Source organism: Cetorhinus maximus, chromosome 3, assembly GCF_964194155.1.
Source record: "Cetorhinus maximus chromosome 3, sCetMax3.hap1.1, whole genome shotgun sequence".
NCBI classification, from domain to species: domain Eukaryota; kingdom Metazoa; phylum Chordata; class Chondrichthyes; order Lamniformes; family Cetorhinidae; genus Cetorhinus; species Cetorhinus maximus.
Genome location: NC_135881.1, coordinates 92,551,562 through 92,576,523, shown reverse-complemented (window position 1 = coordinate 92,576,523; position 24,962 = coordinate 92,551,562). Strand labels below are relative to the sequence as shown.

Here is a 24,962-nt window from a genome sequence, read left to right as displayed (position 1 = left end):
CAATGCTGAGCAACATAAAATTCAGCCCCCAAACTGTCTGGCGTTATGAATTCTGTGGAGCTGAGATCAAGTTGACTATATTTTGGTATCTGAAATCCTAAACACAAGGTGACTGCAGTTATTTGGAGAGACTGGAGAAGCTGAGAGTGTTCTCCTCAGAGCATAGAAGGTTAAAAGGAGATTTAAAAGAGACATTCAAAAGTATGAAGATTTTGATATCGTAAATAAGGAGAAACTGTTCCCAATGGTCGGAGGGTCAGTAACAAGAGGATATCAATTAAAGATAACTGGCAATTGAATCAGAGAGGAAAGGAATTCTTTTACGCAGTAAATTATTATGAGTTCAGAAGGAGACAGCTTGAAGTAGATGAGAGGAGCAGAGAAATTAAGATGGCCGATGTCACGCCAACAGTTCTCAATGAAAAGATCAAGAGTACATAAGAGACCAGAGGGAAGGGTCCAGGTAGAAAGAGAATACTGGAGGCGGATGAAAGGATCCATTGAACGGGGGGAGGACTCCTGCCCAAAGAAGTGAGCGTGGAGATGAAGGCGACGGAAGAAGAGTTCAGCATCTCTGACTTACCCATGTGGATTCGAACTGAAGTTCCATCCTTCATGTTTCGAATCCACTCAAGATTACAGGTACCTCTTGGACTGCTGTTCTCACCGCATCCTGAGGTGCACACTCAGTACCATGTGCCACCATGTGTATACACTCGATCTCTCTGTCCGGCAGCACCAACTCACCCTATCTCAAACCTGTCCTTGTCTGCAGCAACAGCTGGGGTTAAAAGGGATGGGGTCAGAGGGACGGGAGGGGGTGGAGGGTCCCAGATGAGCGTTGGTGTCAATAAGTTGTTGGAGCTTGCGTTCCTTAACACCGGAAAGGAAGAGAAAACGTTTCTTGTTAAGGCATCTGATGAGACAAAGAATGAAATAGAACTGGAGCTTCAGTTGGAATCCACATGGTTAAGTCAGAGATGCCGAACTCTTCTTCCATCGTCTTCATCTCCACGCTCACTTCTTTGGGCAGGAGTCCTCCTCCCATTCAATGGATCCTTTCACCTGCCTCCAGTATTCTCTCTCTACCTGGACCCCTCCCTCTGGTCTCTTACGTACTCTTGATCTTTTCATTGAGAACTGTTGGCGTGACATCGGCCATCTTAATTTCTCTGCTCCTCTCATCTACTTCAACCTGTCTCCTTCTGAACTTGCCGCACTCCATTCTCAAAGGTCCAACCCCGGCTTTGTTATCAAACCTGGTATTATCACCTTCTTTAGTCTTTAGCGCTACCATTAACACTCCCTTTGTCTTGTGTCCATGACATCTTTGTCAAGTCTCTCTTGAACTCCCACTTATCCCTGACCTATTTTGTTCCACCCACCCCCTCACTTCAACAGTATAAAATCCATCACATTTCTACCTCTCTTCAGCTCTAAAGAAGAGTCATATGGACTCAAAATGTTAACTCTGTTTCTCACTCCACAGATGCTGCCAGACCTGCTGAGTTTTTCCAGCATTTTCTGTTTTCATTTCTAACTAGATACTTGTTTCAAAGAGCCAGCCCTGACCCCATGAGCCAAATGGCCTCCTCCTGTGCTATATAATTCTATGATCTATGATTCTAAGTTTACCCTTGTCAGGCCCAAAGTCTACTGTTGTTCATAATCTGTGGCACACAGATTAATTAATGACAAAGTACGAAATAAACACGTGTGTTCAATTTTGTGGCAATCCCAGTGTACATAAAACAGATGATCAGCACAACCAGGTTGTGGAGAGACTCCGCTTTTAATAATGCAATTGTTTTATGTACACGTGGGCAAAACATCCTTTTCTTCTATTTACCCACCAATGTTTCCAAGTTGACATGTTACTCCAAGTACTTGATTGCAGCATTTTGAAACAAAGTACACTGTCTAATCTATCAACCTGGGAACATTTTTAGCAGATAACCTATCCATACTGAATTCAGCCAGCAAAGAGGAAAATGTCAAGATGCCACCTCCCATGTGGTGAATAAATATATTACAAGTTCCATTTTGCTGCATTCAGTGACACACACTTAATACACTTCCCATTTAAAACAAATAGTTGGATAACCTCCCTCCCCTTGCAGCCCTTACACATGAAAAGTAATAATTAATCATAAATTGGAACTTATGAATCAACTAACCTGATTTGTTGGCCCAGTGCATCAAGGGAATATATTTCATCCCTAGTGACAGTACAAGCTGAATAGCAAAGGGAAGCAGATTTCCAGGATGCCCTGAGGCTTTTGGAATCGTTCAGTAGAAATGAGAAAATCTAATTGCTCTATAAATGGCATCTGCTATCAAATACAATATGCAGCTTCCCTTTGGTCTTTCGTTAGTAGCCTTATTAACACCTGAAGGGTATGACAGTTTGGTAGTGGGCAAATCACATTAGTTTGCCCTTTATATTATCTACTACTGTGCAAACCAATTGTTATTGAATGTTTTACTAACCATTTAAATCAAATATTTAAAGCCCGACTGAATCAATATGATATCAAAACATTACTATGGATAACGCTGAACATGTAACACGAAAGTGATACAAACAAGCCCAAGTTTATACTGAGGCAAAAAAGATGAACTAATAGTCAAGTGTTTGCTTGTTGACCATTAATACCAGCAGTGTAGGATATGAGTAATAAAGTATCTATAAAATAATATTGTCATGTTCACTTAATTGAATTATTTTTACTTTGGCAATTAACAATGTTCAGCAAATCAGAAAAGCTTCTATTCAATACCATCTCTATCATAACTCTAACTGCAAGTCAGTTAAAGCAACAGTTTGTAATATAACACGTTTCCTGTTATAACTACAGGTTGAGTATCCTTTATCTGAAACCCTTGAGGCCGATTGCATTTTGAATTTCAGATAATTTCAGTTTTCGAATGCTGCATATAAGCTTACATCACAATAGCCTAAGCCTAGGCTAGCTATAGTCTAAAGTAAAGTAAGTTCAATGAAGTGTGCAGGAGGACATGCCAGAACAACACCAGGCATTCCTAACAATGAGGTGTCAACCTGGTGACGCTATAACACAGGACTACTTGTGTGCCAAATAGCATAAGCAGCAAGTGACAGACAGAGCTAAGCAATTCCACAATCAACGGATGAGATCTAAACTCTGTAGTCCTGTCACATCCAGTCGTGAATGGTGGTGGACAATTAAACAACTCTCTAGAGGAGGAAGCTCCACAAATATCCCCATCCTCAATGATGGGGGGAGCCCAGCACATCAGTGCAAAAGATAAGGCTGAAGCATTTGCTACAATCGTCAGCCAGAAATGCCCAGTGAATGATCCATCTCGGCCTTCTCCTGAGGTCCCCAACATCACAGATGCCAGTCTTAAGCCAATTCAATTCACTCTACACGATATCAAGAGAAAGCTGAAGGCACTGGATACTGCAAAGGCTATGGGCCCTGACAATATTCAGGCAACAGTACCAAATATTTGTGCTCCAGAACTTGCCATGTCTCTAGCCAAACTATTCCAGTGCTGCTACAAAACTGGTATCTACCCGGCAATGTGGAAAATCGCCTAGGTATGTCCTGTACACAAAAATCAGGACAGATCCAAGCCGGCCAATTACTGCCCCATCAGTCTACTCTCCATCATCAGAAAAGTGATGGAAGGGGTCATCAACAGTGCTATCAAGTGGCACTTGCTTAGCAATAACCTGCTCACTGATGTTCAGTTTGTGTTCCGCCAGGGCCACTCAGCTCCTGACCTTGGTTCAAACATGGACAAAAGTGCTGAACTTCAAAGGTGAGGTGAGAGTGACTGGCGTTGATTTCAAGGCAGCATTTGACTGAGTGTGGCATCAAGGAGCCCTAGCAAAACTGGAGTCAGTGGGAATCAGGGGACAACTCTCCGCTGGTTGGAGTCATACCTAGCGGAAAGGAAAATGGTTGTGGTGTTGGAGGTCAGTCATCTCAGCACCAGGACATTACTGCAGAGGTTCCTCAGGGAAGTGTCCTAGGCCCAACCATTTTCAGCTGCTTCATCATTGACTTTCCCTCCAACATAAGGTCAGAAGTGGGAATGTTCGCTAACGACTGCACAATATTCAGCACCATTCGCTCCTCAGAAACTGAAGCAGTCCATGTCCAAATGCAGAAAGATCTGGACAACATCTAGGCTTGGGCTGACAAGTGGCAAGTAATATTCGTGCCACACAAGTGCCAGGCAATGACCATCTCCAATAAGAGAGAAACTAACCATTGCCCCATGACATTCCATGGCATTACATCACTGAATCCCCCACTATCAAAATCCTGGGGGTTACCATTTACCAGAAACTTAACTGGGCTAGTCATATAAATACTGTGGCTACAAGGGCAGGTAAGATGCTAGGAATCCTGCGGCGAGTAACTCACCTCCTAACTCCCCAAATCCTGTCCACCATCTGCAAGGCACAAGTCAGGAGTGTGATGGAATACTCTCCACTTGCCTGGATGAATTCAGCTCTAGCAACACTCAAGAAGCTTGACACCATCCAGGACAAAGCAGCCCACTTGACAGGCACTCCATCCACAAACATTCACTCCATCCACCATCGATGCACAGTGGCAGCAGTGTGTACCATCTACAAGGTGCACTGCAGAAACTCACCAAGGCTCCTTTGACAGCACCTTCCAAACCCACGACCACTACCATCTAGAAGGACAAGGGCAGCAGATACATGGGAACACCACCACCTGGAAGTTCCCCTCCAAGCCACTCACCATCCTGACTTGGAAATATATTGCCATTCCTTCACTGTCGCTGGGTCAAAATCCTGGAACTCCCTTTCTAACAGCACTGTGGGTGTACCTACACCACATGGACTGCAGCGATTTAAGAAGGCAGCTCACCATCACTTTCTCAAGGGCAACTGGGGATGGGCAATAAATGCTGGCCTAGCCAGCAACACCCACATCCCCCGAATGAAAAAAAACAGATGGCTAGAAAAGTAAGATGTATTACTGAATATTAAATACAGGGCACCTGAAAAAGCTTCTTTTTGACATGTTCACCACAAAAATCGCAAGGTAAAGAGTGCAGACAAACAACTAGGCTTTCCGGGCTAAAGATTGACAGGGTTCAAAAAAATTGCACGTGTTTGGTTTTCGGATTTACGGATACGGGTTACTGGATCTGTATATCAAATAAGTACTGAACTGTTACAAGCTATACTGCAAAACGAAAATACCACCCATGCAACTATTCACACACCAAGCATGAAACAGCATATAAAACATTTCAAACATGACCTGTTCACGTCAATTAATCTCAGCCACACACTATCGGTGAAACTGCAAAGATACCAGTTCTGTGAAGGCTTATGGAACACTCAGGTGCTATGTAAACTTTAAAAAGTCTGATGCATAGATTGTTACGTGGGCTCTTCTGTTTTGTTTTGTGTTTCTTCACAAAGATCAGAGTAAGAATCAAAGACCAATGTGACCTGTCTTTCCTCACTTCATCAGGAATTGTCTTTGGCATCAGCCTTGAACTTTTCAGACAGACTTCATGCTGTCACCCACAACTATAGTTGAAAGAAGCTGCTCACTTCTCCTTAAGGGAAACCAGTAATTCCCCAAGCTCCAATTTCTTTTAACATAAAAGAGTTGGCTATGCGATATATGAGCACATTCTCTTCAACAGAGTCCTATTTTGGCAGATGTCACCTCTACAGACACCAGTTTTAAACTCTTGATACTAAGATTTAACGTTTCCTTCATATATAAACAATTCATTCAAATTTCTAGGTTAGGAAAGACCTACCAGATATCAAATGTCACAATATAAGATCCTTCCTGGGGCAGCATAAACTACCTGCACATTGAGTAACTAAAAGTTTTTGCAACTGCTGTGGCTAATAAAACCAGCTGTGGGCATCCATATGAGTGCTGTTGATCAGATCCAGCACCTTGGGGAAATCAGCAATGGCTTTCCAAATATCTACCTGCACATCTGTGGAAACGAATCAACCTAAAAACCTTCCAAAACTGTACCAATCATCTCTCAAGTTCGGCAGATATAGTACATCTTTAAACGTCCAAGACCTAGGTGACTAGAATAACTCTGTGCTGAAAATATTGTAACTTTCATAACTACAGGCAGAGTGGAGTCATAAGGGACACCTTAAGTAGCAAATATTTCACAAACTTCAGTAAATGGCTTCTTAGAAAGCTGTGAACAGGTCTGTTTGGCCTCCTTTATGATTTTTTTTGCCATGTTAGCTCATTCACTAATACTACCTTCTTGATAGTTTATCACTTGTTGTAAAATCAGCCTCAAGATGTTAAATCATAGGACTTTCTTCATCCTCACCACATATGCATCACCTCATAATAAGACAGAAGTATTTTGGGACTAAGGGAGGGGATTGGGGCAATAAGAATGACTCCTGTGGTTCCTGATAAAGGAACAGAGAAGGAGAAAAGGAACAATATATGAAAAATTAATTAATTTAAGAAAGTAGCATTAGTAGAGAAAAATAGCTCATCTTTTCATTTGTTATCCCCCTAGTAAGATTCTGTCAAGTGTATTATTCAGTGAGGGTGGATCTGAAGATCTAGCGCTTAGTTCAACGTTCCATATGTGAAATGGAAACAGAATCCTTAAGCCATAAAGATTTATAGCCAATGTTGGGAACTTAGTTCTATTTGCTTTATTTGCCAGTTTACTCTGTGGGTCTGAAGGTCTGTTATTGGTTTTCTTTGTTCACTGGTGGGTAAATCATAGGTCAGAATTTTACATTTGGCGTGCGGGCTCGGTGGGATTGGGCAGGGGCGGTGGGGAAGCCAACCACCGCCTGCGATCAGCTCCACACCACCATTTTACGCAGGCGGGCCAATTAAGGCCCGCCCAGTGAAAGACACGGCAGCGGCAACAGGGAGAAGGGGCGGGCGGGGGTGGGAGCTCAATGTCCACTGGGTCCAATGGCGACTGGGCAGCCAATTCAAAAGCGGCCGCGGCAGCCATGCGAAGGCTGACAGTGAAGCAGACGCACCTCATCATGGAGCTGGTAAGTGCTGAACACGGCAGACGGGAGGGCAGGTAGGCAGGGCAGTCAGCCCCACATTTTTCTGACGAGTGTCTCGCTGCCCTCCTGGAGGAGTTGGAAGCACGCAGAAATGTCCTTGTCCCCAGGGATGGGAGGGGGAGGACCCTCCTTTACCAAAAATGCCTGGGAGAAGGGGGCATCCAGGGTGAGCTCCCATGATGTGAGGCGCATATGGGTGCAGTGCCGTAAGCGGTTCAATGATCACCTGCAGTCGGGAAGGGTGAGTACCGTGTTGGCAAGGGTCACTTAGCACGGCGGTTAGGAGCTGCCCCCCCACCCACCCTGGACCTCAGAGTTCTTAGAATGTGCGTGGAAAATGTCAATGAGGCAGCGTCTGGGTAAGGGGGTGAGCCCTGGCTGCTTGGACTGAGTGTCTTGAGGCTCCAGGGTCACGAATCAGCTGAGCCCTGCGAGGTTTTCCTCAGGTGGGGTGGACCAGGCTGCAGTGGCAATGCAGGTACAGGGTGGACTAATCAATGCTCCTCTCTCCTTTCAGGGAAAGACAGCCCATAACAATGCAGAGAACTTGCCGATTGGTGGAGGACTGCCCCACCTACTCATCCTCACTCGATATGAGCAGGAGGCCCTGGAGCTGGAGAGGCACCATGCGCCTAGGTCAACTGGCCGCGGTGAGGTTGGGGTGCCACAGGGAGGTAAGAGTGCAGTGCACTGAGGTCAGAATGTCTGTAAGAGCAACGATTCCACTATGATAAAAGCAAAAAACTGCGGATGCTGGAAATCCAAAATAAAAACAAAAATACCTGGAAAAACTCAGCAGGTCTGGCAGCATCTGCGGAGAGGAACACAGTTAACATTTCGAGTCTGAATTACCCTTCTTCGGACTCGAAACGTTAACTGTGTTCCTCTCCGCAGATGCTGCCAGACCTGCTGAGTTTTTCCAGGTATTTTTGTTTTTGCAACGATTCCACTGTTGTCTCTATATTGATGTGAGCCTCGAGCAAGGAATCTACATTGACAATGGAAAGACGAGGATACCCTGATCTGGGTGCCAGGCATGCACAGTGACAGTGTAACAACTTCAACTAATGACATGTCCTTGTTCTTCCTTTCAGCCTCACCAGAAGCCCGTTGGGGTCAGGAGCCTGAAGGCCCGCCGCTCACCCCAGAGGACACAGACAATAGAAACGCATCAGCATCACATCCTTTCAGCCAGGCAGGCACCAGCGCAGGTACCAGCACCTTGGTGGGCATTAGATCGGCGGATAGTATCTCGGTGCACAGCGGTGAGGGCACTTCATACTCACTTGAGGTGCAGGCGGAGGCAGAGAGTGCCTGGGGCGCTGGCAGTTGGAGGACTGCTGGGGACCAGGAACATGCTCAGTCGGTGGCTGATGATGTGCCTCTGGAGTCGTCCCTGAGGCAGCAGGTGCTGGAAGTCCAGCAGGGTGTGCGGGAGGATCTGGCGGAGATATATGAGGGAATGCGTGCCATGGTCTCCATTGTGGAAGAGTTCATGTGGAGCATGGGCAATGCAATGACCCTCATGGTCGAGTGCACTGCCTCACCAACGGAGTGAGTTGCAACTCTCATGGAGAGGCTCCTCCAGGAGCTAAATCAGGGGTTCCTGGGGATGCACTCGGACCTGCAAGCCCTCACACCGACAATGACCTCAGGTGGTCACTGTCAGTGTGGGAGATGGACTGGGCACCCAGTATCCCAGCTAGGTGCCCATCCATCAATGGTGAGCAGAGTGGTCCAAAGGTACCTGACATTGGCCTACGAGCTGCTTGTTGTCTCTGCGAGCTCCTCTCAGGGCGCTCTAGATGACGGCAGCAGCTCCTCCAGCCCTCTGCCAGTGATCGTGGCATCCGATGAGGCTGTGGCGACTGGGGAAATACCAGCTGCGGCACGGCTCTCCCAGGCGGGGCCAGCACTAGCTCCACGGGCCAGAGGACACCCACCAATGTCATCAAGGCCAACAGGACAGCAATTCCAGTCTCCAATGCTGGTGCCAGCGACAGGGGAGCACCTAGACATAGCACCCGCCAGCAAAAGCTTAAAGCACCTTAAGCACAACACAGGCTTATCACTGGTGATATTTTCCCCCCCCCACTTTTACGTTAATTATTATTAGGTGTGATGGATAACACCTTTCAATTTAATTTGTATTATGTATGCCTGGCACCACAGCATTAAATATGTTTCTGTTCAACAAGCCTCTGGGTGCTTCTTTAGTTCTGCAGGTGCAGGGTAACCCATGATGTTATGAGTGACTTGTTTGTCATTGAACTTTATTGAAATGGCACATAGTGCATGTTGTTCACCAAGCAAATGCTCCTGTCAGATATTGAATATGGAGCCTGCAGCCCTGGCATGTGGTGGTGACTCTTATTTAGTAGGCTAGCTGAAGGAGCGTTGGATCAAAGCGTCCTGGGTGTCCCTGCCTCCCTGGTGGTTGCCCAGGTCAGCGTCTATCCCCTCAGCGTTCTCCTGACTGTGCTCATCCTCGGACTTACTACTGGACTCATCGTCTCTTCCCAGAGCAGCTGCGTCAACATCTTCTTCCTCCACTGCGTCCCCACTTTCCAGCGACAGATTGTGGAGAGCACAGCATGCAGCCACTAACAGTGACACACGATCTGGGGGGTATTGCAGTGCGCCCCCTGAATGGTTCAGGCATTGGAAGCGCATCTTGAGAAGACCTATGGCTCTCTCTACCACCGCCTTTGTGGAGGCATAGCTCCTTAATGTACCGCTGCTCAGCCTCTGTTCTTGGAAGGTGGAGAGGCGTCATGAGCCACTTTTTGAGGGGATAGCCCTTGTCACCCAGCAGCCATCCATCCAGCTGGGCTGGAGCACTGAAGAGCCCTGGCACCTGGGAGTGTCTCAAGATGTAAGCGTCGTGGGAGCTGCCTGGGTACCTTGCACAGACTTGCAGAATCTGCATCCTGTGATTACACACTATCTGCATGTTCATGGAGTGGAAGCCCTTCCTATTGACGAAGGCACCGGGCTCACCTGCTGGCGCCTTGATGGCCACATGTGTACAGTCTATTGCACTCTGGATGCGGGGGAACCCAGCAATCGCTGTAAAGCCTCCGGTTTGCTCTGCCTGGCTGGCCTCGCCCGTATGGTAGTGAATGAAAGTCAATGCATGCCTGGACAGAGCATCTGTCACCAGCTTGACATAACTATGGACAGCTGATTGGGAGACTCCACAAAGATCACCCACCGACCCCTGGAAAGAACAGGAGGCATAGAAGTTGAGGGCCGCTGTGACCTTCAGCGCCACTGGCATGGGGTGTCCACCCACACTGTCGGAGCTGATCTCAGGGCCTATCATCTGACAGATGGAGGCCACTGTCTCCCTTGAGAGGCGGAGCCTCCTTCAGCATTGCACCTCAGACATATTGAGGTAGCTGCTTCGCCGCCTGTAAACCCTGGCAGCAGGATAGTGGCGTCTTCTGCGGCCGCTTCCGCCTTGGACTTCCTGTTGGCCCTGCGCCCCTTGTGCCTGTGCCTCTCCTCCCACAGGTCGCTCCCCTGGAGGCTGAATAGGGACACCTGGCCTCCTCCCCCTTCTGGCCCTCTCTTCCTCCTCAGAGGAGATGCCTTCAGCGGAGACCGCCATCCCCATTCCCAGGGTAAGGGAAGGCTGCCTGATACCTGGAAGGCCCCAAGTGGTATGACTCCTCCGGAGTCCTGAACTGAAGACTCTTATTTCTGTCAAAGCAGCTCTGAAGCAAAATGAAATTGTCCTGTTCACGCAAGCAAGAAGCAGCAACTTATAAGCTAAAGTACAAACATTAGAAAGCCCACTCAGCCCTCTTATCCCGCCTGTGGATGAGGTTTTTGAAAATGTTGCCTACCCGCCTGCCCGTTGCACCCGTGCAACGCCCTGAAAATTGCACCAGCTGCGTAAAATCACGGACAATTGGTGCCTCAAGGGCTTTAACTGGCCAGTTAATTAATGGCGGGCACGCCTCCGTCCTCACAGCATGCCCGCCTAGCGAAATATCGCAACGGTGCGCGGTGACGTCAGGACGCATGCCCGATGTCATCGCGCGTCATTTCACGTTCCAGCGTGTCAGGCCCGAGCCCGCATGTCAAATGTAATATTCTGGCCATAAATTAGAACACCTAAATCTGTATGTCCATGGTTTGAGATATACACAATGAATGGGAACAGTGACTTAAACTTTGTATATGTTCCTCAAAGGCTCTATCTTGCAGCTAAGCCAGTGCCCAAACTTTTTCCTGGTGTGACCCCATTTTAATGCCTCAGACTTTGTGCGATCCCAGAGTGAGTGCTGTTGAGTGGGAGGGGAAAGAGGCTTATGATCAGATGTCTACGGATGAGTAGGGCCATTTGTCAATTGTAGCTCATTCCATAGAACCATAGAACACTACAGCACAGAAAACAGGCCATTCAGCCCTTCTAGTCTGTGCCAAAATATTATTCCGCGAATCCCATTGACCTGCACCCAGTCCATAACCCTCCAGACCTCTCCCATCCATGTATCTATCCAATTTATTCTTAAAACTTAAGAGTGAGCCCGCATTTACCACGTCAGATGGCAGTTCGTTCCACACTCTCACTACTCTCTGAGTGAAGAAGTTCTCCATAATGTTCCCCCTAAACCTTTCTCTTTTCACCCTAAAGCCATGTCCTCTCGTGTTTATCTCTCCTAATCTAAGTGGAAAGAGCCTACTCGCATTTACTCTGTCTATACCCCTCATCCTGAATGATCCCAAATTCTCCCCATTTTAGCATCTAATTGTTTCAAGTGATTCTAGGATTGTTGGCTCCACTACTCCACCCAGAGTCTGTCACATCCAATCATTCTTTGTCTGAAGAATTTCCTGACATCAATTCTAAATTTGCCTTTTGCTAGTTTGAACTTTCATAATTCAAAACAATTTTCCAGATTTATCTTTTCCTTGCCAGTTAATACTATTTCTATCTCTATATCTCTTCTCAGACACTATCCTTCAAGGCTGAAAGGCACATGTTTCTCCAGTCCTTCCTCATAACACTGGGGTTAATTTTGTGACTCTTCTCTCTGCTGTCTTAATGCTTTAATATCTCCCTTGCATTTCAGTGGAGAGAACTAGATACAGTTGTGGCCTTTCAGTTGTGGCAGTGGTACTAATTTGAGTTGCTGCGAAGTAGACTGAATTTATGCTGTTTACATATACCATTTCAAGAGATGCCCTGAGACACTTTCCTAATTATATGCACGATATGAAAGTAAGTTGTTGTTGTTGAATGTTGCAGACTACTTCCTGGAAACTTGTGTTTATGCCTTGAGATACATAACCATGGTTCTGACTCTGATCGGAAGATTTGGGCCACTATTACAAAAACCTGTTCACAGGCTTTTTTTGTTGCAACACACAGGCCTCAGAGAAAAGTCCACACCCACCAACAGAAATAATGTGCAAGATTCAAAGGGACCTCGCACCTAACAGAAGTCTGCTGCCATGGAGCTTGCGACCCCAAAGTTTCACCAGGAAGACCTGATCTAAGCAATCCACAAAGACAAAAAGCCCATAATATTCTTGTAGGGCTGGCTTTTGCAATCATTGGCAAAGTAATGGCACTCACCACTGACCTTAAAGAAAACTGCCCATAAAGATCTAGCGATCTTTGAGGCGCGGTCTTCCCTGTTTCTGATCACAGTTTTAATCTGGCACCATGTCAAGTGGATATCCTGGCATGTAGCAGCACTAAAGTCAGGAAGCAGGAAGGCAGCCAATCATATTGAAATATTCACATACAGCAAACCAGGAAGCTAAAAGTAATTGATATCCTTCACTTCCAATTTAAATTTTCAGACAATGGCATTAAATGATTATTTAGATAGATACTAAAATATCAATAGAAACAAGCTTTACAAAATGATTATTCTAAAAATACAAGGAATTTTCAAAATCATAGTGGAGAAATTTGACATTGTATATATATATATATAATTAGCTTTCCAGGGCCAGTGAGGGTTAGTGGCAGTAATTATGAAGTTAGTATTTTGTTAAAAATCCAGTAACACTTCATTCAACAAGGTACAATTTTTCTTTCTCATTGGAATGTATCTATTCTGTGTATTCATAAATATCTCCTTAAATGCTTGCCACTGCATCTCTATTAACCTATCCCTTAACCTAACTTGCCAGTTCACTTTACTCTGCTCTTCACTCTGCTTTCATGCCCTCATAATTGCCCTTATTTAAGTTTAAAATGCTAGTCTTAGTCTTAGAGTCTTACTCTTCTCTCCCTCAAACTGAATGTAAAATTCAATCATATTATAATCACAGCTACCAAGGGGCACCTTCACTATGAGGTCATTAATTAATTCTATCTCATTGCACGATACCAGGTCTAGTATAGGCTACTCTCTGGTTGGCTCCAGAACGTGCTGTTCTAAGATACTATCCTGAAAACATTCTATGAATTCCTCATCTAGGCTACTTTTGCCCATCTGATTTTTCCAGTCTATATTTAGATTAAAATTCCCCATGATAATTGTCCTACCTTTCTGACAAGTTCCCACATTTTCTTCTTTGATACCCCGTCCTACCATGTGGTTACTGTTAGGCGGCCTGTACACCACTCCCACAAGTGACTTCTTGCCTTTATCATTCCTCATCTCTTCCAAAACTGCTTCTACGTCCAGGTTTCCTGAACTCTTCCTAGCTTCATGACCTTACTAAATGTCACATACCCTTCAATAATCAGGTCCCAATCTATGTCATCCTGCAGCCAAGCCTCTGAAATGGCTATCATGGGTGTCCTGGCTGCCTGAATCCCCTCTTCCCATGACCCCAGCAGCTCCAGCTCCACAGGCAAAGGAGAATGCAACTGCCACACAGCAGGACCCCAAAGGCAGGCTGGGGCCCTCCAGGTCTCAGCCCTCCAGAGGACAACTGCTGAGGCTTCCTCCACCTCCGCTGTGGATGTTGGGGGACCACCTCCTCATCTCCCTAGGTTTTTTGCCAATTATTTAATTTTATGTCCTATGATTACTGACCCTGTTGTCAGTGGAAATGGTTTCTCCTTGTCTACATAATTTTGATTACCTCTATGAACTCTTTCCTTAACTTTCTTTGCTCTAAAACCCCAATTTCTCTAGACTCTGCAATGAAGTCCCTCATCCCAAATAACATTATGCTAAATATCCTCTGAACCTATAGTTGTTCTATGAAAATATAACTTTAAAGATGTTTATGCTCTGACAGCCCTTTGCCTTCTCCTGGTGGGAATAGTTTATAGGCCCCCTAACAGTAGTTACACTGTTGGGCAGAGCATTAAACAAGAAAATATTGAAGCTTGTAACAAAAGAAGTATAATAATTGTGGGGACTTGGATATTTATATAGACAGGGACAATCAAATTGGCAAGAGTGACTTAGAAGATGAGTTTGTGGAATGTTTTTGTGACAGTTTCTTGGACCAATACATTGTGGAACAGACTAGGGATAAAGCTATTTTAAATTTAGTATTGGGTAATGAAGCAGGGTTAATTAGTAATGTCGTCAAAGATCCATTGGGAAATAGTGATCATAATGCCACTGAGATCACTGTTAAATTTGAAGGTGACATACTCCAATCACAAACAAAAATGTTAAACTTAAACAAAGCCAAATGCATAGATATAGGGGAGAACTGGCTAAGGTTAATTGGGCAAGCAGGCTAAGAACATAAGAAATAGAAAATGAATAGAGGTAAATAAACAGTGAGAAGCATTTCAAGAACAATTCAAAATGTTCAACAAAAATACATTCCCTTGAAAAACAAAAATTCAGCAAGAAAGATCCATCTCTGGCTCACTCAGGAAGTTAGGGATAGTTTTAGATTAAAAGAAGATGCTTACAATGTTGCAAAAAAACAGTAGTACGTCTGAGGATTGAGAGCGTTTTAGAAACCAGCAGACAGAACCCAAAATGTTGATATAAAGGGAATAAATAGAATATGAGTAAACCAGCCAAGAATATAAAGCAGATTCTAAGAGCTTTTATATGTATATAAAAAGGAAGAGGGTAGCTAAAGTTAATTTTGGTCCGTTAAAATCAGGGACAGGAGAAATTACCACTGGTAATGAGGAAATGGCAGAGGCATTGTACAAATATTTTGTGTCTGCCTTCACAGTAGAAGACACAAGTTTCATTTCAGAAATAGATGGTAAACTAAGGCTAAAAAGAGTGAGGAAATTAGGGAAATTAAAATCAGCAGAAAAGAAGTTATTGGAGAAACTTAAGGGACTAAAATCCTTCAAATCTCCGGGACTTAATGGCCTATGACCTGGAGTTCTAAAAGAGATAACTGCAAGGATAGTGCAAGTGCTGGCTCTGGTTTTCTAAAATACCTTAGATTTGGGAACAGTCCAGTTAGAATGGAAGCTGTCAAATGTTACACCACTTTTCAGGAAAAGAGGGAGAGAGAGTAAGCCTAACATCAGTTATTGGGAAAATGCAGGAATCTACACTGATTGTATTGTATTGTGTGTTTGGAGCAAGTCATAAGAAAGGGAAATAGTGCTTGACAAATTTATTAGAATTTTTTGAATAGTAGGGTAGATAAAGAGGAACCAGTAATTAAGGGATATGGGGAACAGGCAGGAAAATGGAGATGAAGCCCAAGATCAGCCATGATCATATTGAATGCCGGAGCAAGCTTAACAGCCCATATGGTCTACTCCTGCTCCTATTTCTTGTGTTCCTGTGTCCTGTTATTTGCAAATTTGATTTTCTGACTATCTTTTTTGATTGTCACTGTGTAACAAAAGGAATAAATGCTAAAGCAATAAATCCTATATCTATATAAGCAAACCTTGAGAGAGACTTTCAGACTTCTGGTGTTATACTTGCTGCATTATGTAGTAGGTACAATGTCAGCCTTGGTTCAATGGCTGCACTCTCACATCTGAGTCATAAGGTTGTAGGTTCAAGCCCCTCTCCAGTTTGGGGGGTGGGGGGATAATTTTTGGCAACAGCGTGCTGTTCCCAACAGTGTAGCCAGAAGTGTGTGCCATTTCTGATCTCTCTCTTTTTGCCGTTTCCCATGTGAATACAATTAAAATTATAAGTGCTGGTGCCGTGCAAGGTAAACACATGTGTTTCAGTGGCAGGGGAAGTTTTTCAATGGTGAAACCCGCTGTCCACTGACAACGCTGTAGCTATGAGTGGTCTTTAAAAGGATCAGTGCTGGGTTCTCAACTTTTTACAATCCGTATCAACAACTTAGATGAAGGGATTGACTGTATGGTAGCTAAATTTGCCGATGACACCAAGATAGGTAGGGAAGTAAGTTGTCAAGAGGAGGTAGAGTCCGAAAGGGATACAGACAGGTTAAGTGAGCGAGCAAAAATTTGGCAGATGGAGTATAATGTGGGCAAATGTGAACTTGTTCACTTTGGCAGGAAGAATAGAAAAGCAGTATACTATTTAAATGGAGAAAGATTGCAGAACTCGGTGGTACAGAGGGATTTGGGTGTCCTGGTATATGAATCACAATGTTAGTATGCAGGTACAGCAAGTGATTATTAAGGCAATTTTGGCGTTATTACAAAAGGAATGGAATATAAACTTGTAAATATTTCACATTATATTGGTTTCATTTTATTCATATGTGCACGTTGTAATTTGGTCAAACTAGATTAGTCACAGAGATAAATGTACTGCCTCATGGTTGGCACACAATGATGGTTACAGGGCAGTTAGGGATATATCCTTTATTGTGGAAGAGGCAATGTTGTGTTTTGTTGTTCACTCTTTATTAAATGTCCATGTTAGTCCAGTGTTGTACTTGCCACTAATTTGTTGGCTCAGCTGGCCCTCCCTTTTATGCACTATAAAGGACATTGTCCGGGATTACTCTCAGCAGGGATAATTGAAATGTAGGTGAACTCAAAGCCCTGTAAGGACTCTGCCAGCCAACACCCTGGACCCACATTTGGACAGTACTGACACCATGCTTTAGGTCTTCATTTTCTTACCTTGACTGACTGACCCCACCATCCCTTCCCTCACCGCACCCAGGACACCAGGCCCTTCCCACTTCACTCCTCCATGCCGCTCCACACTCCACCCCCACCAACTGACTTACCCTTGCCAATCCCAAGCCTCAATGCAAGAGTCCAACCTCCTGTGCTGTAAAGTTAAAGGAGGAAAACCACTGACTTTACACACAACTGCACAAAGCCAACAGGTGCATGCCACTTTCAAACAAATGTGAACCGCGTGCCATGAGATTCTAAACAAAAACAGAATTACCTGGAAAAACTCAGCAGGTCTGGCAGCATCGGCGGAGAAGAACAAAGTTGACGTTTTGAGTCCTCATGACCCTTCAACAGAACTAAGTAAAAATAGGAGAGGGGTGAAATATAAGCTGGTTTAAGGTGGGGGGAGAGAAGTGGGGGGGGTTGGGGATGGTTGTAGGGACAAGCAAGCAGTGATAGGAGTAATTTTAATTTAATTTAATTTAAGTAATTTTCTTAGTTCTGTTGAAGGGTCATGAGGACTCGAAACGTCAACTTTGTTCTTCTCCGCCGATGCTGCCAGACCTGCTGAGTTTTTCCAGGTAATTCTGTTTTTGTTTTGAATTTCCAGCATCCGCAGTTTTTTGTTTTTTTTTGTTTTTATCTGCCATGAGATTCTAGTTCGCTGCTGACTTTATCTTGAAGGTAGGATGTAATTCGAAGGAATTTTAAACTAATGAATATTCATGACATACAAACGTATTACAAGGATGAACCTGGCACAAACCAGAGTGAGGCTTGACACACCACAAACACACCGTGGACTTTATCTCTGCAATTCAACCCGTCATCTGGAAGTTCAAATTTCGCATCCCGCCTAATTAAATCTCATGGGTCCCATAAAATCCTCCCCAGAGATTTAGGCAGATAATCTGGACCAAATTTCAGTACTTGGGGACTTCTGTGGTTTCGGAGTTGTCATCTTTCACACGAGATATTAAACTGCTCTCTAAGCTGGACCTTAAAAGTCCCATGGCAGTCTTCAAAAGAAGATAGGGGCATTCTTAGAATACTGCCTACATTTGTATTTGTGAAGTGCTTTGGTACACTGAAGTCATGAGATGTTCCACATGAATGCAAGTTCTCTCTTTTAATGCTCCTGCCATTATAAAACACTTTATTGAGCATGAGCAATGCCTTGGGATGCCTACTGCTTAAAACATAAGTTGATACTAAACAGGAACATTTGACACAAATTTTAATTAGATTTAATATCCGCATTTTTAAAAATACATGCACATTTTGCACACTCCTGAAAACTTAAAAGAAACCATGGGTGATATCTGAACTAAGCTGTAGCAACATTGTTGTATCTGGTAACATAAAACACCTTTTTGTACTTACAGGTTTTCCGGACAGAGATATGATCGTTCCTAAAAGGCAATGATTGTTGTGAATTGTACCCTTTTTCTTCCTGAGGTTTTCCTGACAAGTAAACATAAACAAATAATTAATTAATTGTGCAAGCCTCACAAATTCTACAAATAACAACTACTACATTATAATCATTAACATCTTTACTCAGGTACATAATAATTTATGCATGGCATAAGATCAATACGCTTGCTTGTAGTAATTAGTTGTTTAATTTTCAGGACTCTATTCATCCTCCAATTGGAAAGATGATAATACTTTAACGAGATTCAATCTGTTCTTTTTAATCCTTCTTCCCATTCCATGCATAAGTGAACCTTATTAAGACAATATTGTTGAAAGCAAATTACCATAAATTTGCTTTAACACTGAGTGCTGCTTAGCTGTCCTGACACAGGAGTTCCTGTTGCTGAATGTTTGGCTGCTCTTGCTGGAAATAACATTCAGGACACTGCCACTGAGATACTTCCTCCAGGCTAGTTGAATGGTGAAGGCAGCCACCTCCTGTTTCCATGTCTTGTCAACATTGTCCCCATTCTGAAGCCTCCAGTGAAGGAGCAGCAGTAGGCCTTTACGTATCCTGTAACTACAAATATAAATACAGTACTAAAACTTTTAGGAGCATAGGAAAGTACATGACCAGAAAAGCCTCTTTTTATTAAAAGTCTAGCGATGACCATGAAACCATTGTCGATTTTGTAAAAACCCATCTGGTTCACTAATGTCCTTTAGGAAAGGAAATCTGCTCCCCTTGCCTGGTCTGGCCTACATGTGACTCCAGACCCACAGCAATGTGGTTGACTCTTAAATGCCCTCTGAACAAGGGCAATTAGGGATGGGCAATAAATGCTGGCCCAGCCAGCGACACCCACATCCTGTAAAACAAATTTTTTTGAAAATCTGCTGGTCCCAAAAATGAACATTCCATTTTCCCATGCCCTCCAAAAAATGTCCAATTTTCCTTTATTTCCTTCCATACTGTCTTCCTCCCATGGCAGTTCACTCCATATGTTCACCACCCTCTGCATAAAGTAACTAAATATAAACTGTCCATGCACCTTTCCTCATCTAAATGTTAAAGCTTACTGTATCTCAAGCATATTATTGAGTTCAATTTATGTATCCACTTAAAGATCTTGAATAATATACTTTGAATCTCCTGTTCTCTAAACAATCTCAAGGTTGTTAATCTTTCGTCACGGCTCAGATGCTTTGAGCTAGACATCAGCTTTATTAGTCTTTTATAAGTCTGGATTACTCCCAGTGCCACGTGCTAGTGAGCTCAGAAATAGGAGAATAGCGCAGATGAATACGTGGCTTAAGAGTTGGTGCAGGAGGGAGGGTTTTAGATTGCTGGATCACTGGGACCGTTTCTGGGGAAGGTGAGACCTGTACAAGCGGGACAGTCTACATCTGAACCAGGGCGGGACTAACATCCTTGCGGGCGGGTTTGCTAGTGCTGTTGGGAGGAGTTTAAACTAATTCGGCAGGGGGAGGGGACACAGAATGTTAGCAAAATAGGGACACATCATAATACAGTAAAACAATCAAGTCAGAGGGAGTACAGCTGCATTAAGCTTCAAGGGAGTAAGGCAAGAATGGATGGCCTCTACTTTAATGCCAGGAGTATTACAGCTAAAACGGATGAATTAAGGGTGAGGATTGACACGTGGAATTGTGATATAGTAGCCATCACTGAGACGTGGTTGAGGGAAGGGCAGGATTGGCAGTTCAACATTCCGGGATATAGAATCTTCAGGCAAGACAGGGGAGGGGGTAAAAGAGGAGGAGGCGTTGCATTATTAGTTAAGGAGTCAGTTACTGCAGTAAGGAGAGATGATATCTGGGAGGGGGCATCGAATGAAGCTTTGTGGGTAGAGTTTAGGAATAAAAAAGGGACAGCCACATTGTTAGGTGTTTATTATAGATCCTCAGATAGTCAGCGGGAAAGTGAGGAGCAAATATGTGCACAATTTGTGGAGGTGTGTAAAAACAATAACAATAGGGTAATTATATTAGGTGATTTCAACTTTCCCAACATTAATTGGGTTGGACATGGTGTTAAGGACTTGGATGGAGTGGATTTCTTGAAATGGGTACAGGAGAACTTTTTAGGTCAATATGTAGAGGGTCCAACAAGGGACGGCGCAGTGCTGGACCTAATTCTGGGGAATGAAGCCGGACAGTTGGCTGAGGTGGTGGTGGGCGAGCATTTTAGTGATAGCGACCACAACATGGTACAGTTTAAGTTTGTTATGGACAAAGAAATCAACAAGTTGCAAAAAAATGTTTTGGACTGGGGGAGAGTGGATTTTAGTAAAATAATCTGGCCAAGGTAGACTGGGAACAGTTACGTGTGGGGAAATTTACAGAGGAGCAGTGGGGGGTGTTCAAAAAGGAAATGGGGAGGGTACAGGCTCAACATGTTCCCTCTAGGATGATAGGAAGGAGTAACAAGCCCAGAGAAACATGGATGACCAGAGATATTCAGGTTACGATAAGAAGGAAAAGAGAGGCTTTTAGCAGGTACAAGGGAAGCAAATCAGCAGAGGCATTAGTGGAGTACAGACAGTGCAGGGTGGAGCTTAAGAAAGCAATTAAGAGAGCAAAGAGGGGATATGAGAAAGCTCTGGCTGGTAAAAGTAGGGAAAATCCCAAGATATTCTATAAATATATCAATGGGAAGAGGATAACCAGGGAAAGAGTAGGGCCCATAAGGGACCAATCTATGGGTGGAACCAGAGGACATCGCTAGAGTGTTGAATGAATACTTCACATCAGTCTCCACCCAAGAGAATGAGGATGAAGGTATCGAACTCGGGGAGAGAGACTGCGAGGTTCTTAAGCAAATTGATATAGGGAGTGACAAGGTATTGGAGGTGTTGGCAGGCTTAAAAGTGGACAAATCTCCAGGTCCAGATGATTTGTGTCCCAGACTGCTGAGGGAGGCAAGGGAAGAGATCGCAGGGGCTCTGACCCAAATTTTTAATTCCTCTCTGGCCACGGGGCAGGTGCCAGAGGACTGGAGAACAGCTAATGTGGTTCCGCTATTTAAGAAGGGTTGTATAGATAAGCCCGGGAACTACAGGCCAGTGAGTCTCACGTCAGTGGTAGGGAAACTATTGGAGAAAGTTCTGAAGGAGAGTATTTATCTCCACTTGGAGAGGCAAGGTTTGATCAGGGATAGTCAGCATGGCTTTGTCAGAGTCATGCCTAACAAATTTGATTGAATTTTTTGAGGAGGTGACCAGGTGTGTAGATGAGGGTAGTGCAGTTGATGTAGTTTATATGGATTTCAGCAAAGGATTTCAGCAAAGCCTTTGACAAGGTCCCACATGGGAGACTTATAAAGAAGGCAAATGCACATGGGATACAGGATAATTTGATAAGATGGATTCAAAATTGGCTTAGTTATAGGAGGCAGAGGGTGATGACAGAAGGATGCTTTAGTGACTGGAAGCCAGTGTCCAGTGGCGTACCACAGGGATCTGTGCTCGGTCCCCTATTATTTGTCATTTATATAAACGACATAGGTGACTATGTGGGGGGTAGGATTAGTAAGTTTGCGGATGACACAAAGATTGGCCAGGTGGTTAACAGTGAGGTTGAGTGTCTTGGGCTACAGGAAGATATAGACGGGATGGTCAAATGGGCAGCTAAGTGGCAGATGGAATTTAACCCTGAAAATTGAGGTGATACACTTTGGAAGGAGTAATTTGACAAGGAAGTATTAAATGAATGGCATGACACTAGGAAGTTCTGAGGAACAAAGGGACATTTGCGTGTGTGTCCATAGATCTCTGAAGGCACAGGGGCATATTAGTGGGGTGGTGAAAAAGGCATATGGGACACTTGCCTTTATCAATCGAGGCATAGATTACAAAAGTAGGGAGGTCATATTGGAGTTGTATTGAACCTTAGTGAGGCCACAGCTGGAGTACTGTGTGCAGTTCTGGTTGCCACATTATAGGAAGGATGTGATTGCACTGGAGGGGGTGCAGAGGAGATTCACTATGATGTTGCCTGGGATGAAACATTTAAGTTATGAAGAGAGGTTGGATAGACTTGGGTTGTTTTCGTTGGAGCAGAGAAGACTGAGGGGCGACCTGATCGAGGTGTACAAGATTATGAGGAGCATGGACAAGGTGGATAGGGAGCAGCTGTTCCCCTTAGTTGAAGTCACAAGGGGGCATAAGTTCAAGGTGAGGGGCAGGAGGTTTAGGGGGGAGGTGAGGAAAAACTTTTTTACCCAGAGGGTAGTGACGGTCTGGAATGCACTGCCTGGGAGGGTGGTGGAAGTGGGTTGCCTCACATCCTTTAAAAAATACCTGGATGAGCACTTGGCACGTCATAACATTCAAGGCTATGGGCCAAGTGCTGGTAAATGGGCTTAGGTAAGTAGGTCAGGTGTTTCTCACATGTCTGTGCAGACTTGATGGGCCGAAGGGCCTCTTCTGCACTGTGATTATGTGATTCTATCTACAATACATGAATTTCCTCACAAAAAATGGCAAACAGCTGTACACAATACTCCAGATGTGACTATATCAGTACATGGCACAGAATCACTATCAACTTCTGCAATTTGTGATGTATTTTTCAGGTTATAAACAACCCACGATCCAGTTAACTTGCTTTACTGGTCTATTTAAATTCATTCATGGGATCTGGTTGTTTCTGGAAAGGCCAGTATTTATTGCCCATTCCTGATTGCCTGCTGCCCTTATTCTTCTCAGTGGTAAAGGTTTGGATGTACTGTCGAAGGAGTCTTGGCGAGTTATGGCAGTGCATCTTGCGTGTTGGTAGCGGAGGGAGGGATGTTTAAGGTGGTGGATGGGTTGCTGATCATGCAGGCTGTTTTGTCCTGGATGGTGCCGAGCTTCTTGAGTGTGGTTGGAGCTGCACTCATACAGGCCATCAGGGAGTATTCCATCACATTCCTGTCTTATGCCTTGTAGATGGTGGACAGGCTTTGGGAGTCAGGGGGTGAGTTCCCAGCCTCTGACCTGCTCTTGTAGCCACAATATTTATGCAGCTGGTCCAGTTAAGATTCTGGTGAATGGTGACCCCCAGGACATTGATGGTTGGGGATTCAGCGATGGTCTTCTTATCGTGTCCACGGGCAGTCTATACATGGCCCAGCCAGAACTGGACACATTTTTGCACCTTGTTGTTGAATTCGGCAAGATCTGCAACAATGCAGGGTTCATCTAACAATAGGCATTGCAGGAGATGTTGCATAGTCTGTGGCTCAGTTCCACATTCACAAGTTTTCGGGCAGGTTGTATATCCCCATTTGCTTAGTGACACCTTTGAACGACCTACACCAGTCCTAAGTCTGTTAAGGCACTTCCAGGTTGCCCAGTTGCAATTAGCTCCTGGGGAAAGGCTTCCATCTGGTAGAATTTCCATCGCTGGGGGTTGAGCGATGGTAATGCTGTTGAATATCAAGGGACATGGTTGGAGATGGTTATTGCCTGGCACATACGTGCACAAATGTGCCACTTTTCAGCCCAATCATGAATGTTGTGCAGGTTTTGCTGCATGTGGACAGAGTGCTTCACTATTTGAGGAGATGAGAATGGTGCTGACCATTGTGCACTCATCAGGGAACATCCCCACTTCTGACCTTATGGCGGGAGGAAGGTCATTGATGAAGCAGCTGAACAAGGTTGGGCCTAGAACACTACCCTGAGGAACTCCTGCAGCGATGTCCTGGGGCCGAACACAACCACTTTCCTCTGTGTTAGGTATGAATCCAGCCAGTTGAGAATTTTCCCCGTGATTCCCGTGACTTCAATTTTACTAGGACTCCTTGATGCCACACTCAGTCAAATGCTGTTTGATGTCAAGGGCAGTCATTCTCACATCACCACACTCAACTGTTGCCACACATTGTACTAATGGTTTTAGTGAACTATGCACCAATACACGATATCCTTCCCTTATGCTGTATCCTCTGCCCTAGAGCTATTTAGTATATACTTTCAATCTTATTGCCTTGCCATTAGTTTACTAATCCAACTTTCCAGATCTTTTTATATTTGGCTTGGTTTTTTCCCATTAATTGAACCGCCATAATTTGTTGTTGTCTGCAAACTTAAGACAGCTTTATTTAATGACAACTTACATTTATATAGCACCTTTAATGTAGCAAATTATTCCCAAAGCGCTTCAGAGAAGCATTAAAAAAACTGACACCAAAGTCACATCAGGACATATTGGTCAAAGAAGCAGGTTTCTGACCTTAGCTCCAATTCCTTCATAAACAACAATGAACACAAGTGACTGCTCATCATATCTGCAATGCTCCATTCATAAGCACCCTTTACTCTCTCTGGTTTAGCTAATTTTCAATCTACCTTAGATGTTCACCTCCTAGCTTATGGGCAGGATTTTCCCGTCGGCGAGCTGGGGGCGGGGTCCGCTCACCAACGTGTAAAATGACGCACGGTGACGTTGTGCGGAACTCCTGACGTCACCGCACCCCGTGCAGCAAAA

General features: G+C 44.4%; 1 protein-coding gene across 16 annotated transcripts in view; it reads right to left on the bottom strand.

Annotated features, from left to right (window-relative positions):
• The window catches only part of invs (inversin), a 400,143-nt gene that overhangs the window by 31,109 nt on the left and 344,072 nt on the right, over positions 1-24,962 (bottom strand). For 14 of the 16 annotated variants that reach the window (XM_078538692.1, XM_078538689.1, XM_078538701.1 and 11 more), the window contains 2 exons: positions 18,812-19,047; positions 18,432-18,512 (listed from right to left, as the gene is read on the bottom strand). In XM_078538692.1, the coding sequence (XP_078394818.1) occupies positions 18,432-18,512; positions 18,812-19,047 (317 nt within the window). The remainder of the gene's footprint in view (positions 1-18,431; positions 18,513-18,811; positions 19,048-24,962) is intronic. The other 2 variants (XM_078538705.1, XM_078538704.1) reach the window with 1 other exon arrangement.